Consider the following 16,695-nt stretch of genomic DNA (forward strand, 5'->3'; position numbering starts at 1 on the left):
GGTAGGGGTGATCCGGCTCAGATCACCCTTGTAGAACAAAGGAGCTGGGATGTAAGTCAAAATATCAGTACACCAATATGTGCTAAACATTGTTAAAGTATACGTAAGTCAACAATCATGCAGTAAATAATTTCCAAAGATTAAGTCAATAATTATGTGGTAAACAAATGTCAAAGTATAAGTAAACAATTATGTTGTAAACAATGTTCAAAGTATTAGTAAACAACTCTGTGGTAAACAATGGCCAAAGTATAAGTCAATAAGTCTGTGGTTAACAATTGTTAAAGTATAAGTCAACACTTATGTGGTTAACAATTGTCAAATCCTGCATATTCTGTGGTAAACAAATGTCAAAGTATAAGTAAATAGTTCTGTGGCATTGAAATGTCAAATTATAAGTAAATAATGCTGTGGTAAACAATTGTCAAATTATAAGTAAATAATGCTGTGGTAAACAATTGTCAAATTATAAGTAAAGAACTCTGTGATCAACAATTGTCAAATTATAAGTAAAGAACTCTGTGATCAACAATTGTCAAATTATAAGTAAATAATTCTGTGACAAACAATTGTCAAATTTAAGGAAATAAATCGTGACAAACAATTGTCAAATTATAAGTAAATTATTCTGTGGTAAACAATTGTCAAATTATAAGTAAATAATGCTGTGGTAAACAATTGTCAAATTATAAGTAAAGAACTCTGTGATCAACAATTGTCAAATTATAAGTAAAGAACTCTGTGATCAACAATTGTCAAATTATAAGTAAATAATTCTGTGACAAACAATTGTCAAATTTAAGGAAATAAATCGTGACAAACAATTGTCAAATTATAAGTAAATTATTCTGTGGTAAACAATTGTCAAATTATAAGTAAATAATTCTGTAGTAAACAATTGTCAAATTATAAGTAAAGAACTATGTGGTAAGCAATTGTCAAATTTAAGAAAATAATTCTGTGACAAACAATTGTCAAATTATAAATTAACGATTCTGTAGTAAACCATTGTAATAAAGTTAATAATTAAATGTGGTAAACATTGTAATGTATAAGTCAATAATAATGTGGTAAACAATGCAATGGTCAAATAATAGGTTTATAATTCTGTGGTAAACAATGGTCAAATCATAAGTTCATAATTCTGTGGTAAACAATGGTCAAATCATAAGTTTATAATTCTGTGGTAAACAATGGTCAAATCATAAGTTTATAATTCTGTGGTAAACAATGGTCAAATCATAAGTTTATAATTCTGTGGTAAACCATGGTCAAATCATAAGTTTATAATTCTGTGGTAAACAATGGTCAAATCATAAGTTTACAATTCTGTGGTAAACAATGGTCATATCATAAGTTTATAATTCTGTGGTAAACAATTGTCATATCATAAGTAATAATTCTGTTGTAAACATTGTTTAAGTTTAAGTAAATAATTATTTGCTAAACATTGTTAATTGCAAATACAATGCAATTTCCGATATAATTAATATTTGCAAGGGGCATAACTCTTTTAATAATATTTGATCAGCATGGATTTTCGAACTTGTCGGAGACTGTTGATATAAACCTTTGATATAAATTTGATAAAAATCTGGCAAGAATTGTACACATGAGAGCCCTGACAATGCAATTTTCCATATAAGTAAAATTTCCAAGGGCATAACTCTTTTAAAAATAATTGATTGGGACTGATTTTCTAGACTTTTCCGATACATAAGTATAAGTCAATAATTATGCGGTAAACATTGGATTTGTCTAAGTATAAATAATTACTTCTGTGGTAATTTAAACAATTGAAAGATTATAAGTAATAACTTTGTGGTAAACAATTGTCAAATTATAAGTCAACAATTCTGTGGTAAGCATATTGTAAAAGTTAAGTAAAGAATTATAACTATCTGGTAAAAAATTGTCAAATTATCAGTAAATATTTCTGTGGTAAACAGTTGTTTAAATTATAAGTAAACAACTCTGTTGTAAACAATTGTCAAATTATAAGTAAATAATTTTGTGGTAAATAATTAAAAAAAAAAGTAAACAACTCTATTGTAAACATTTGTCAAGGTATAACTAAATACTTATGTGGTAAACAAACGTCAAAACTATCAGTAAATTCTTTGTACATAGGTCTGGGTTATCAATTGTCAAATCCTAAAAATATATTATGAACATATTCAAGTTGTACCAAAATTCAGAAAAAAGACAATCTGATGGACAGCAACGTTGCTAATCAATTCAAAGTTGCAGAACAATGACCTAGGGGACAGGGCCTCTAAATGGTCAACAAACTGAGATGTACTGACTATAGTTTATAGAAAATATCAATGTCTATCATAAGTAGTTTCTATAAAACTAACTTAATCAGAAAACTTAACATTGAAAATTGGTAATTAATTGAAAGTCACTGGACCATGACCTAGGGGACAGGGCCTCGATATAGTCGTCAAACTGATATGTACTGATAGTAATGCAACTTGATAGAAAATATCATTGATCTATAACATGTAGTTCCTATCAAACTAACTTATGTTAAGCTTGATACTGTCATTGACTGTCTGAATTTGGATTGTGATCAAATTTTTGACATAATATAGGTTTCTGACACAAAATAAATGTGGTCAAAGATCTTAAAAATTTGAAATGGGTCATTTTTTTACCTAGAATGGTCTGATATCTAAAATCTAACAACATGGTTAGATTCAGCATATAAAAAAAAACCAAAAATTTAATTTTAGTTGAAATCAAACAAAGTTTAATTTTGGACCCTTCAAACTTTAATATGGACTAATTTAAAAACAGGACCCAAAATAAAAATTCTAAATGCACAATAAGATTCAGCAAATCATACAGCCGCAATAATTCAGTTTTTGATGAAATCAAACAAAGTTTAATTTTTGGACCCTCTTGACCTCAATGTAGACCAATTTAAAAATGGGGCCCAATATCCAAAAAAATAATACAAGGTTAGAACCCCCAAAAATTAAAGACTTTAAATTAATCCCATTGAAATTGGTAAAAAAATTTGTATTTATTTTCAATTGAAGATTTCTTGCTATTGTGCAATACTGTGCAATTGAAGATTTCTTGCTATTGTGCAATACTGTGCAATTGAAGATTACTTGCTATTGTGCAATACTGTGTTGTTGTGCAATACTGTGCTATTGCGCAATTGAAGATTTCTTGCTATTGTGCAATACTGTGCTATTGTGCAATACTGTGCAATTGAAGATTTCTTGCTATTGCGCAATACTGTGCAATTATTTGAAATTTCAAAAATTTTCAAGAAAAAAAATATGAACCCCAAAAAAAATTGGAAAAAAAAAATCCCCCCAAAATTTTTGAATCCCCCCCCCCTTTGGAGTAATTACCCCCAAACTCAATCCCAGCCTTTCCTTTATGGTATGGAACCTTGTAGTACAATTTTAGAGAGATCCATACACTTAAACACAAGTTATTATCTGGAAACTAGAAAAATGCTTGTTTTTGGCCCCTTTTTTGCCCTAATTCCTGAACATTTGGGGTAATTACCCCCAAACTCAATCCCAGCCTTCCCTTTGTGATATGGAACCTTGTGGTACAATTTCAGAGATATCCATACACTTACACACAAGTTATTGTCCGGAAACTACAAAAATGCTTCTTTTTGGCCCCTCATTCCTAAACTGTTGGTACCATAACCCCCAAAATCAATCCCAACCTTCCTTTTGTGGTATTGAACCTTCTGGTAAAATTTCTTAGAGATCCATTCACTTCAACTTAAGTTATTGTCCGGAAACCAAATGTGTCTTCGGACGACAACATCATAGCATTGTAAGACGCAAAATATTTTTTGCGGTCGTATAAAAACAAATATGATATACAGCAACAAACAACAACCACTGAATTACAGACTCCGGGCATGGGACAGGCACATACTGAATATGGCTTGATTTAACTTGTTTGTTGGCACCAAATTAAACCGTCCCCAAAACCTTGGATAGTGGTGTAAAAGTACAACATAAGAACAAACTAATAGTCTATAATAATCAGATGAAAAGGGCTTACCTCATCAGATCTATATAAAGCAGAAAAACACCTAACAATAAATTGCTTCGCCGAGCGCAGCTGGATACGACCGCAGAGGTCCAACCCTGAACAGTTGGGGCAAAAATGGACACAATATTCGCGCTTGAAACAGGTCTGAATTTGGATTGTAATTAAATATTTGACACATAATAGGTTTCTGACACAGAATAACTGTAGTCAAAGAACTTAGAATTGGTTATATGATTTGAATTTATATTCATTTTTTTGCCTTTGTGCAATACACTATGCTGTTGCGAATTGACCCCCCCCCCCCCTCCCCAAAAAAAAAACTCGATCCCAGCCTTTCCTTTGTAGTATGGAACCTTGTAGTACAATTTCAGAGAGATCCATAGACTTAAACACAAGTTATTTTCTGGAAACTAGAAAAATGCTTGTTTTTGGCCCTTTTTTTGCCCCTTATTCCTACATATTTGCGCAATTAACCCCAAACTCAATCCTAGCCTTCCCTTTGTGATATGGAACCTTGTGGTACAATGTCAGAGAGATCCATACACTTACACACAAGTTATTGTCTAGAAAATAGAAAAATGCTTGTTTTTGGCCCTTAATTCCTAAACTGTTGGCCCCATAACCACTAAAATAAATCCCAACCTTCTACTTCCGGTATTAAACATTGTCGTACAATTTCAGAGCAATCGGAACACTTATACACAAGTTATTATCCTTAAACTAGAAAAATGCTTGTTTTGGGCCCCTAATTCCTAAACAGTTGGGACCATCATCCCCAAAATCAATCCCAACTTTCATTTTGTGGTATTGAACCTTCTTAAAAAATTTCATAGAGATCCATTCACTTAAACTAAAGTTATTGTCCGGAAACCAATGTGTCTTCGGACGACGACATTATACCATTATACGATCCCAAAAAATTTTTTGCGGTCGTATAAAAACTGTGACTCTTTCCACAAAAAATCTTACGATAAAAATTGATCGCAAGTTAAACTGAAATGTGAATGACTTACGAGTATTTTTACTCTAAAGATTTTTTGTGATAGGAGCTCCTGGCTTATATTATGTTTCTTAAAGTTGAAAGAAGTTGACCATAACTGATGAAAAGTAGAAAGAAGTTGACCTTAACTGATGAAAAGTAGAAAGAAGTTGACCTTAACTGATGAAAAGTAGAAAGAAGTTGACCTTAACTGATGAAAAGTTGAAAGAAGTTGACCATAACTGATGAAAAGTAGAAAGAAGTTGACCTTAACTGATGAAAAGTAGAAAGAAGTTGACCTTAACTGATGAAAAGTAGAAAGAAGTTGACCTTAACTGATGAAAAGTTGAATGAAGTTGACCTTAACTGATGAAAAGTTGAAAGAAGTTGACCTTAACTGATGAAAAGAAGTTGACCATAACTGATGAAAAAATGAAAGAAGTTGAACATAACTGATGAAAAGTTGAAAGAAGTTGACCATAACTGATGAAAAGTAGAAAGAATTTGACCTTAACTGATGAAAAGTTGAAAGAAGTTGACCTTAACTGATGAAAAGTTGAAAGAAGTTGACCATCACTGATGAAAAGTAGAAAGAAGTTGACCTTAACTGATGAAAAGTAGAAAGAAGTTGACCTTAACTGATGAAAAGTAGAAAGAAGTTGACCTTAACTGATGAAAAGTTGAAAGAAGTTGACCTTAACTGATGAAAAGAAGTTGACCATAACTGATGAAAAAATGAAAGAAGTTGAACATAACTGATGAAAAGTTGAAAGAAGTTGACCTTAACTGATGAAAAGTTGAAAGAAGTTGACCATAACTGATGAAAAGTAGAAAGAAGTTGACCTTAACTGATGAAAAGTAGAAAGAAGTTGACCTTAACTGATGAAAAGTTGAAAGAAGTTGACCTTAACTGATGAAAAGTTGAAAGAAGTTGACCATAACTGATGAAAAGTAGAAAGAAGTTGACCTTAACTGATGAAAAGTTTAAAGCAGTTTACCTTAACTGATGAAAAGTTGAAAGAAGCTTACAGTAACTAATGAAAATACCACCGGATGTTTAACTGAATAGATAAAAATTATCCAAAACCAGATACTGTAAATTCAAAAATTATTGTGAGGTTTTTATTAATGCGAATAGTGCGACTGGGTTAGTATCGCAATAATTAGAACTTGCATTCTGATATCTGATATATGCATCTGTATGCAGAATTTCCTGAAATCGCAATAACTAATCTCGCATTATTGTCCATTCTTCATAAATCGCAACAATAAATGCACGCAATAATTTCTGAATTTACAGTAACATATAATTATCCGGTTACGGATAACCAATAATTATCCAGTAACAGATAACTTTCAGACACTATATAAATAGAGTGCCACTATCAATCCACCATTCTACCTCTGAAGAAGGTCAAGCTATGAATCATAACCAGGCACTGTTAATTTAGAGATAACTGTATTGTATTTGAAGCTTTGCAGACGTCCATCAGTAGTATTACTGTCGCAAACTTAGTCTACCTGGCGACGGGTAGCAGAGACAGGTAAACGGTTATTTGCGACAGTAAAACTACTGATGGACATCCGCAAAGCTTCAAATACATAACAGTTATCTCTATTCTAATGCAAAATAAACAAATCATTCAATTTTAGTCATTATTATAGTGTAAATGTTCATTAAACTTAAATTCCGCGAAATGATGTTATCTTCTTTGGCGCCTAAACTAGGTGACGTCATAAGTATGCTTCCAGCATCAAACGTAAACACCGGGCGTTTTCTGGCATCTTTTCCGCTTCAGAATGTAATAAAATTTGATAAAAAGAAGATTTCTAGGTGCAAAATGTGAGTTTTTTGGCTTATTATTGGAGAAATTACATGTCAATACATTCCGGAATTCAAAATGTCGGCTTCCTTAGTTACAGACAGGGAGATAGAGAATTTTACGCTTATTGTCATCCAATCAGAACCATTGATACAAAATAATTGCATTAGAATTTGCTGCATTATCTATACTTTTTCTCACTGATTCTTGCTTTATTCAAACATATCTTATAACATTATTGAAATAAATAGTGTTAAATTTAGGGTGTAATAACAAAACTGGTTATCATGATAATACTAAAAATTCGTAAGGGTTCCGCGGAACCCAGTGTCTCGCCTACTTTTGCTGTTAATCGCAGGCTCAACAAAAATAAGGAAAAAAAATTAATAAAAATATTCCTCTCTATACTATCTTTTGATTGTAAGTAGCTTCTGTCCAAGTTTGGTAAAAATCCAGGATAGTTTATGAATCTAATAAATGTTTTAAAAACTTAAACTGCAGACTGTATGTAATGTTAACTGGAAGAAAAACTAAGTCCATTTATAAGTAAAATACGGAAAAAATGGAACAAAATTTTAACAAAATTTCATTCTAGATACTAGCTTTTAATCATAAACAAGCTTCTGTCGAAGTTTGGTACAAATCCAGGATAGTTTAAGAAAGTTGTTAAAATTTTAAAAACTTTAACCACAGAGTGAATGTAATGTTAACTGGCAGAAAAACTAAGTCCATTTATAAGTAAAATACGGAAAAAATGGAATTTTTTTTTTACAAGATTTACTTCTGGATACTATCTTATGATCATAAACAAGCTTCTTTCCAAGTTTGGTACAAATCCAGGATAGTTTAAGAAAGTTGTTAAAATTTTAAAAACTTTAACCACAGAGTGAATGTAATGTTAACTGGCAGAAAAACTAAGTCCATTTATAAGTAAAATACGGAAAAAATGGAATTTTTTTTTTTACAAAATTTACTTCTGGATACTATCTTATGATCATAAACAAGCTTCTTTCCAAATTTAGTAGAAATCCAGGATAGTTTAAGAAAGTTATTAAAATTTCAAAAACTTTAACCACAGAGTGAATGTCATGTTTCCTGGCAGAAAAACTAAGTCCATTTATAAGTAAAATACGGAAAAAATGGAATTTTTTTTTTACAAAATTTACTTTTGAATATTATCTTATGATCATAAACAAGCTTCTGTCCAAGTTTGGTAGAAATCCAGGATAGTTTATGAAAGTTATTAAAATTTCAAAAACTTTAACCACAGAGTGAATATTTGTGGACGCCGCCGACGACAACGACGACGACGACGACGCCGACGGAATGTAGGATCGCTATGTCTCACTTTTTCGACAAAAGTCGAAGGCTCGACAAAAATCAACAACACTTTACAATATTTTATGAAAAGATAACCAAAACTGAGTACCCAATTTTTATCTTTATTTACCTAAATGCAAGTCATTTGAATAATCATGATAATTTCCCCCGTCCCCAAACATTTGTCAGTGGTAATGAATTTCAACAGATTTTCTTCATTGTCAAAAGATTGATTCTCCCCTAAAAAAACTGTATAAAAATTGGTAAATTTTCCAACTTTATATTTCTAGAAAATTAGTGCAGGGACTTAAAGTTATCTGAAACGAGTCTCTTGTAATTATAATATTAAGCATGTTCAGGAAATTATTGAATTAATGCACACATATTTATTATACTAAGTCCTCTATGCACACATATATACTATACTAAGTCCTCTATGCACACATATATACTATACTAAGTCCTCTATGCACACAATGCACACATATATACTATACTAAGTCTTCTATGCACACATATATACTATACTAATTCCTTTATGCACACATATATACTATACTAAGTCCTCTATGCACACATATATACTATACTAAGTCCTCTATGCACACATATATACTATACTAAGTCCTCTATGCACACATATATACTATACTAAGTCCTCTATGCACACATATATACTATACTAAGTCCTCTATGCACACATATATACTATACTAAGTCCTTTATGCACACAATGCACACATATATACTATACTTAGTCCTCTATGCACACATATATACTATACTAAGTCCTCTATGCACACATATATACTATACTAAGTCCTCTATGCACACACATATACTATACTAAGTCTTCTATGCACACATATATACTATACTAATTCCTTTATGCACACATATATACTATACTAAGTCCTCTATGCACACATATATACTATACTAAGTCCTCTATGCACACATATATACTATACTAAGTCCTCTATGCACACATATATACTATACTAAGTCCTCTATGCACACATATATACTATACTAAGTCCTCTATGCACACATATATACTATACTAAGTCCTTTATGCACACATATATACTATACTAAGTCCTTTATGCACACAATGCACACATATATACTATACTTAGTCCTCTATGCACACATATATACTATACTAAGTCCTCTATGCACACATATATACTATACTAAGTCCTCTATGCACACATATATACTATACTAAGTCCTCTATGCACACATTTAAACTATACTAAGTCCTCTATGCACACATATATACTATACTAAGTCCTCTATGCACACATATATACTATACTAAGTCCTCTATGCACACATATATACTATACTAATTCCTTTATGCACACATATAAATAAAATTGAGAATGGAAAAGGGGAATGTGTCAAAGAGACAACAACCCGACCATAGAACAGACAACAGCAGAAGGTCACCAACAGGTCTTCAATGCAGCGAGAAATTCCCGCACCCGGAGGCGTCCATATAAACTATACTAAGTCCTCTATGCACACATATATACTATACTAAGTCCTCTATGCACACATATATACTATACTAAGTCCTCTATGCACACATATATACTATACTAAGTCCTCTATGCACACATATATACTATACTAATTCCTTTATGCACACATATATACTACACTAAGTCTTCTATGCACACATATATACTATACTAAGTCCTCTATGCACACAATGCACACATATATACTATAGTAAGTCCTCTATGCACACATATATACTATACTAAGTCCTCTATGCACACATATATACTATACTAAGTCCTCTATGTTTTTATTATAAATCCATAACGTATAATCATATATCATTCAGTGATTGTTAATTGACAAATTTAGCTTCTAATTGTTTTGTTGCCTATGTTTACCAGTCATGACTTTAATAAACAATCAACCAGAATCATTGGAGCACCTGAAAAATAAGAAAGTTGATAGAGCAATGTTAATTTTTTTTTAATTTTCATGCGTTTCCATTTGTTAATCAAACTTTGTCATAACAGTTTTTAAATGATTTGGTGCATTTAATTTTTCTTTCAGAATCAATAAATGCTATCTACTTCCAGTGCATGTTTTTTTACATTTCTTTCGTCATGGTTTTTCCCTTGCACTATGTGGTTGTGGAAGTTCTAACGAGAGGTCTTGTCGTTAAGGTCAATGCATATGGAAAAGCAATTCTCGAATTAGAGAACGGGAAAACAATAATTCAATAGAAGTACATTTCTTAAGGTTTTGATAAGATAAAGAGTTTTCTTTTACAAGAGAGTTCATGTCCACTTGTTCTTTTCTAAAACTTAACAATACAAGTATAAATGAAATGCTCCGCTGGGCGCAGCTTGATACGACCGCAGAGGTCGAACCCTGAACAGTTGGGGCAAGTATGGACATTCAAGCTTGATACAGCTCTGGATTTTGATTGTGATTATATATTTGACATAGCAATAGGTTTCAGACACAGAATGAATGTGGTCGAAAAATTGAAAAATTTTAAATTGGACTTTTACCTATCATGGCCCAATTTCCAAAATCTAAATACACGGTTAGATTCAGCATATCAAAGAATCCCAAGAATTCATTTTTTTTAATTCAAACAAAGTTTAATTTTGGACCCTTTGGACATCAATGTGGACCAATTAGATAAAGGGGCCCAAAATCCAAAATGAAATTCATTGTTAGATTCAGCATATCAAAGAACCACATATATTCAATTTTTGTTGAAATCAAACAAAGTTTAATATTGGATCCCGATTTAGACCAAATGAAAACTTGGCTCGAAATCAAAAATCTAAATATATGCTTAGATTCAGTTTAGCAAAAAAACCCTTGAATTCATTTTTTTCATAAAATCAAAATAATTTTAATTTTGGACTATGTGGACCAATTTGAAAACTGGTCCTAAAATAAAAAATTTAAAATACACAGTTAGAATTCAATTTTTTTTAAAATCAATCTAAGTATAATTTTGGACCCTTTGGGCCTTAACGTGGACCAATTTGAAAGAAGGCCCCAAAATTAAAATCTAAATACCATGAATACATGCTAAGATTCGTCATTATCAAAGAACACCAATAATGCAATATTTGATGAAATCAAACACAGTTTAATTTGAGACCCTTGTACCGATTCATATACGGAGCCCAAAATCTTATATCTAAATACACGGTTAGATACCGCATATCAAAAAACCACATGAATTCAAGACTTTGAATTTAAACCACATTGAAGTTGGTCAAGAAATAAGCAATTTTTACAAAGTAATTAGAAAAGTATTGTAAAAAAAAATGAAGAAAAAAACAATTCCAAAATATTAATCCTCATTAATACAAAGTCTTTAAAAAATCTATAAAACTTACCTTAATTATTTTTCAAAATATCTAATAATGAACAGCAAATTTCAAACTTTATCAATACATAATTTCTTCTCTTAAATAAGATATGATGCTGTATTTTCAAATATGACTCAACTTGAAATTTCTGTTGATTGCGCAATACATCTCTGAAGTTAGATTCTGATTAAATATTTATTGTAGCATAATTTCTGACACAGAATGAATGTGGTATAAGTTCTTAAATAATTTAAAATTGGACATTTACCAATTATGGTCCAATATCCAAATTCTAAAAACATGGTTGGAATCAACATATCAAAGAACCACAAGAATTCAATTTTTGAAGAAATCCAACAAAGTTTTATTTTGGACCTTTTGGACCTCAATGTTAACCAATTTGATAACAGGACCCAAAATCCAAAATCTAAATATACACTTGAATTTAGCATATCAAAGAACCCCATGTATTATTTTTTGGTAAAAATCAAACAAAGTTTAATTTTGGACCTCAATTTAAACCAACTTAAAAAATGTGCCTTAAAACAAAAATCTAATTATATGCTTAGATTCAGCATATCAAATATCCACAAGAATTCAATTTTTGTTAAATTCAAACTAAGTATTTTAGATACTTTGGACCCTTCAGTTTGAAAAACGGGCCCAAAATCTAAATTTAAAGAACACCAATAATTCAATTTTTGAAGAAATCATTCAAAGTTAAATTTTGGACCAAAATTTGTACCAACTTTGAAAACCAAGCACAAAATCTAAAATCTAAAACACTGTTGGATTGACCATTTTAAATAACACCAACAATTAAATTCTTGATGAAATCAAACAAAGTTCAACTTTGGACCCCAATTTAGACCAACTTGAATACTGTGCCCAAAATCATAAATCTAAATACATGCTTAAATTCAGCACATTAAAGAACCCCAACCATTCATTTAAAAAAAAAGCAAACAAGATTAATTTTGGACCCTTTGGACCTTAATGTGGACCAATTTGAAGACATACCCGAAAATTAAAAATCTAAATACATGATTAGATTCAGCATATCAAAGAACACCAATAATTCAATTTTTGAAGAAATCAAACAAACTTTAATTTTGGTCCCTTTGAATCTTAATATGGTTCAATTCAAAAACAGACCCAAAATCGAAATTATAAATACCCAATTAGATTCAGCATATTAAAGAACCCCAATGTAAGAATTCAAAACTTTGAATTAAACCCCAATGAAATTGCTAAAGAAATAAGCAATTTATATACAAAGTATTACAAATAATTATTTTTGGCCCCTTTTAACTTAACCGTTAAGGTCATAACCCCTAAAATCAATCCCAAACTTTATTTTATGATGCAACACCTTGTGGCACAATTAAATAGCAATAAATAGACTTATACTCTATTGTCCAGAAACCAGAAAATCCTAGTTTTTGGCCCCTTTTCGGCCCCTAATTACTAAACAGTTTGGATCATGACCCCCAAAAATAAATCAAAACTTTCCTTATGAAGTATGGAACCTTGTGGTAAAATTTCATAGAGATCCATACTCTAATACACAAATAATAGTCCTGAAACATGAAAAATGCTTGTTTTTGGCCCCTTTTTACCAAACAGCTACAACAATAACCCCCAAAATAAATCCAAACCTTCCTATTGTGGTATGGAACTTTATGCTAAAATTTAATAGAGATCCATGCACTTATACTCAAGTTATTGTCTGTGAACCAGACATATAATTGTTTTTGTTAGGCCCTTTTTGACCCCTAATTCCTAATCAGCTATGACAATAACCCCCAAAATAAATTCCAACCTTCCTATTGTGGTATGGAACCTTGTGCTAAAATTAAATAGAGATCCATGCACTTTTACTCAAGTTATTGTCAGCTGTGAACCAGACAAATAATTGTTTTTGTTAGGCCCTTTTTGACCCCTAATTCCGAATCAGCTATGAGGTATGGAACCTTGTGCTAAAGTTTCATACAGATCCATACACTTATACTAAAGTTATTGTATTCGTACCAATTTATTTTTTCTATGAACCAGTAAAACTGACTTTCTTTGGCCTGATGAAGACAGTTTAAGTAATTTTTACGAGTTATAAAGGTTATCCAAAGTAAATTTTTAAATCTTCAAATTGAATGATCTGGGAAAAAAACATAAAACTTCTAGTGTTATGTACCTGTTTTGTCCCTGGAATGTTCATTTATCACATTAACTATATCACTATGACCTCTTTCAGAAGCAATTATGACAGTTGACTTGCCTTCATTGTTACAATTATTATAATCTGCTCCTATGTCTAACAACATCCTTACTATTCCTGTATGTCCCTCATTACAAGCATACATTACAGGTGACCAACCATCATTGTCACATATATTATAATCTGCTCCTATGTCTAACAACATCCTTACTATTTCTGTATGTCCCTCATTACAAGCACTCATTACAGGTGACCAACCATCATTGTGACATTTATTATAATCTGCTCCTATGTCTAACAACATCCTTACTATTTCTGTATGTCCCTTACTACAAGCAATCTTTACAGGTGACCAACCATCATTGTTACATCTATTATAATCTGCTGCTATGTCTAACAACATCCTTACTATTTCTGTATGTCCATATCTACAAGCACTCATTACAGGTGACCAACCATCATTGTTACATTTATTATAATCTGCTCCTATGTCTAACAACATCCTTACTATTTCTGTATGTCCCTCACTACAAGCACTCATTACAGGTGACCAACCATTATTGTTACATTTATTATAATCTGCTCCTATGTCTAACAACATCCTTACTATTTCTGTATGTCCATTTCTACAAGCACTCATTACAGGTGACCAACCATCATTGGTACATTTATTATAATCTGCTCCTATGTCTAACAACATCCTTACTATTTCTGTATGTCCCTTACTACAAGCACTCATTACAGGTGACCAACCATCATTGTTACATTTATTATAATCTGCTCCTATGTCTAACAACATCCTTACTATTTCTGTATGTCCCTCACTACAAGCACTCATTACAGGTGACCAACCTTCATTGTTACATTTATTATAATCTGCTCCTATGTCTAACAACATCCTTACTATTTCTGTATGTCCCTCACTACAAGCACTCTTTACAGGTGACCAACCATCATTGTTACATTTATTATAATCTGCTCCTATGTCTAACAACATCCTTACTATTTCTGTTTGTCCATTTCTACAAGCACTCATTACAGGTGACCAACCATCATTGTTACATTTATTATAATCTGCTCCTATGTCTAACAACATCCTTACTATTCCTGTATGTCCATATCTACAAGCAATCTTTACAGGTGACCAACCATCATTGTTACATTTATTATAATCTGCTCCTATGTCTAACAACATCCTTACTATTTCTGTTTGTCCATTTCTACAAGCACTCATTACAGGTGACCAACCATCATTGGTACATTTATTATAATCTGCTCCTATGTCTAACAACATCCTTAATATTTCTGTATGTCCATTTCTACAAGCACTCATTACAGGTGACCAACCATCATTGTGACATTTATTATAATCTGCTCCTATGTCTAACAACATCCTTACTATGTCTGTATGTCCATCAAAACAAGCAATCTTTACAGGTGACCAACCATCATTGTCACATTTATTATAATCTGCTCCTATGTCTAACAACATCCTTACTATTTCTGTATGTCCATATCTACAAGCACTCATTACAGGTGACCAACCATCATTGTTACATTTATTATAATCTGCTCCTATGTCTAACAACATCCTTACTATGTCTGTATGTCCCTTACTACAAGCACTCATTACAGGTGACCAACCATCATTGTGACATTTATTATAATCTGCTCCTATGTCTAACAACATCCTTACTATTTCTGTATGTCCCTTACTACAAGCACTCATTACAGGTGACCAACCATCATTGTCACATTTATTATAATCTGCTCCTATGTCTAACAACATCCTTACTATTTCTGTATGTCCCTCACTACAAGCACTCATTACAGGTGACCAACCATCATTGTGACATTTATTATAATCTGCTCCTATGTCTAACAACATCCTTACTATTTCTGTATGTCCCTTACTACAAGCACTCATTACAGGTGACCAACCATCATTGTCACATTTATTATAATCTGCTCCTATGTCTAACAACATCCTTACTATTTCTGTATGTCCATTTCTACAAGCACTCATTACAGGTGACCAACCATCATTGGTACATTTATTATAATCTGCTCCTATGTCTAACAACATCCTTACTATTTCTGTATGTCCCTCACTACAAGCACTCATTACAGGTGACCAACCATCATTGTCACATTTATTATAATCTGCTCCTATGTCTAACAACATCCTTACTATGTCTGTATGTCCCTTACTACAAGCACTCATTACAGGTGACCAACCATCATTGTGACATTTATTATAATCTGCTCCTATGTCTAACAACATCCTTACTATTTCTGTATGTCCCTTACTACAAGCACTCATTACAGGTGACCAACCATCATTGTCACATTTATTATAATCTGCTCCTATGTCTAACAACATCCTTACTATTTCTGTATGTCCCTCACTACAAGCACTCATTACAGGTGACCAACCATCATTGTCACATTTATTATAATCTGCTCCTATGTCTAACAACATCCTTACTATTTCTGTTTGTCCATTTCTACAAGCACTCATTACAGGTGACCAACCATCATTGTTACATTTATTATAATCTGCTCCTATGTTTAACAACATCCTTACTATTTCCACCCAACCTTCCTGAGCAGCTACATTTAATGGTGATAACTCATCATTTCTGCACTGATTAACATCAACACCATGATTAATACACCAATTAATCATAGGAATGTCACCATCAAAACATGACAGTAACAGTGCAGTATCATTATTACTTACATCACAGGTGAGTGATAATTGTCTCTGGTAAGATACAGTCAGTTCATTTAAAAAACAGAGAAATTTTTTTCTGAACTGTGGTATGCGCATATTTATGTTACAAAACACATCATTTACTTTACCCTTTGACCAGTCATCAATCATTCTTTGTATGTACATTTTATGATACTTAGGAGGTACAATTGTTATAAACTGATCAACATTGTTTTGTT

General features: G+C 31.8%; 1 protein-coding gene and 1 long non-coding RNA gene across 24 annotated transcripts in view; both read right to left on the reverse strand.

The window, feature by feature from the left end:
• Positions 1-3,378: 3,378 nt before the first annotated feature.
• Positions 3,379-13,890, reverse strand: LOC127709439 (uncharacterized). Of its 23 annotated transcripts, none has more exons than XR_007985668.1 (4): positions 13,717-13,890; positions 6,016-10,114; positions 5,923-5,984; positions 3,379-5,860 (listed from the first exon to the last, which is right to left on the reverse strand). It is a non-coding gene; the product is annotated as an uncharacterized LOC127709439 (long non-coding RNA). The 23 variants fall into 23 exon arrangements; XR_007985663.1 differs by having other exon boundaries at positions 5,892-5,984; XR_007985677.1 differs by having other exon boundaries at positions 3,379-5,712; positions 5,861-5,984.
• A 4-nt stretch (positions 13,891-13,894) lies between these two features.
• LOC127709653 (ankyrin repeat domain-containing protein 17-like) overlaps positions 13,895-16,695 on the reverse strand; it is a gene marked incomplete at its 3' end in the record, with an annotated part of 30,799 nt that continues 27,998 nt past the window's right edge. Inside the window, exon 5 of the mRNA XM_052215260.1 lies at positions 13,895-16,296. Coding sequence (XP_052071220.1) covers positions 13,895-16,296 — 2,402 coding nt within the window. The remainder of the gene's footprint in view (positions 16,297-16,695) is intronic.

The sequence above is a fragment of the Mytilus californianus genome, unplaced genomic scaffold (assembly GCF_021869535.1).
Source record: "Mytilus californianus isolate M0D057914Y unplaced genomic scaffold, xbMytCali1.0.p SCAF_7, whole genome shotgun sequence".
NCBI lineage: Eukaryota > Metazoa > Mollusca > Bivalvia > Mytilida > Mytilidae > Mytilus > Mytilus californianus.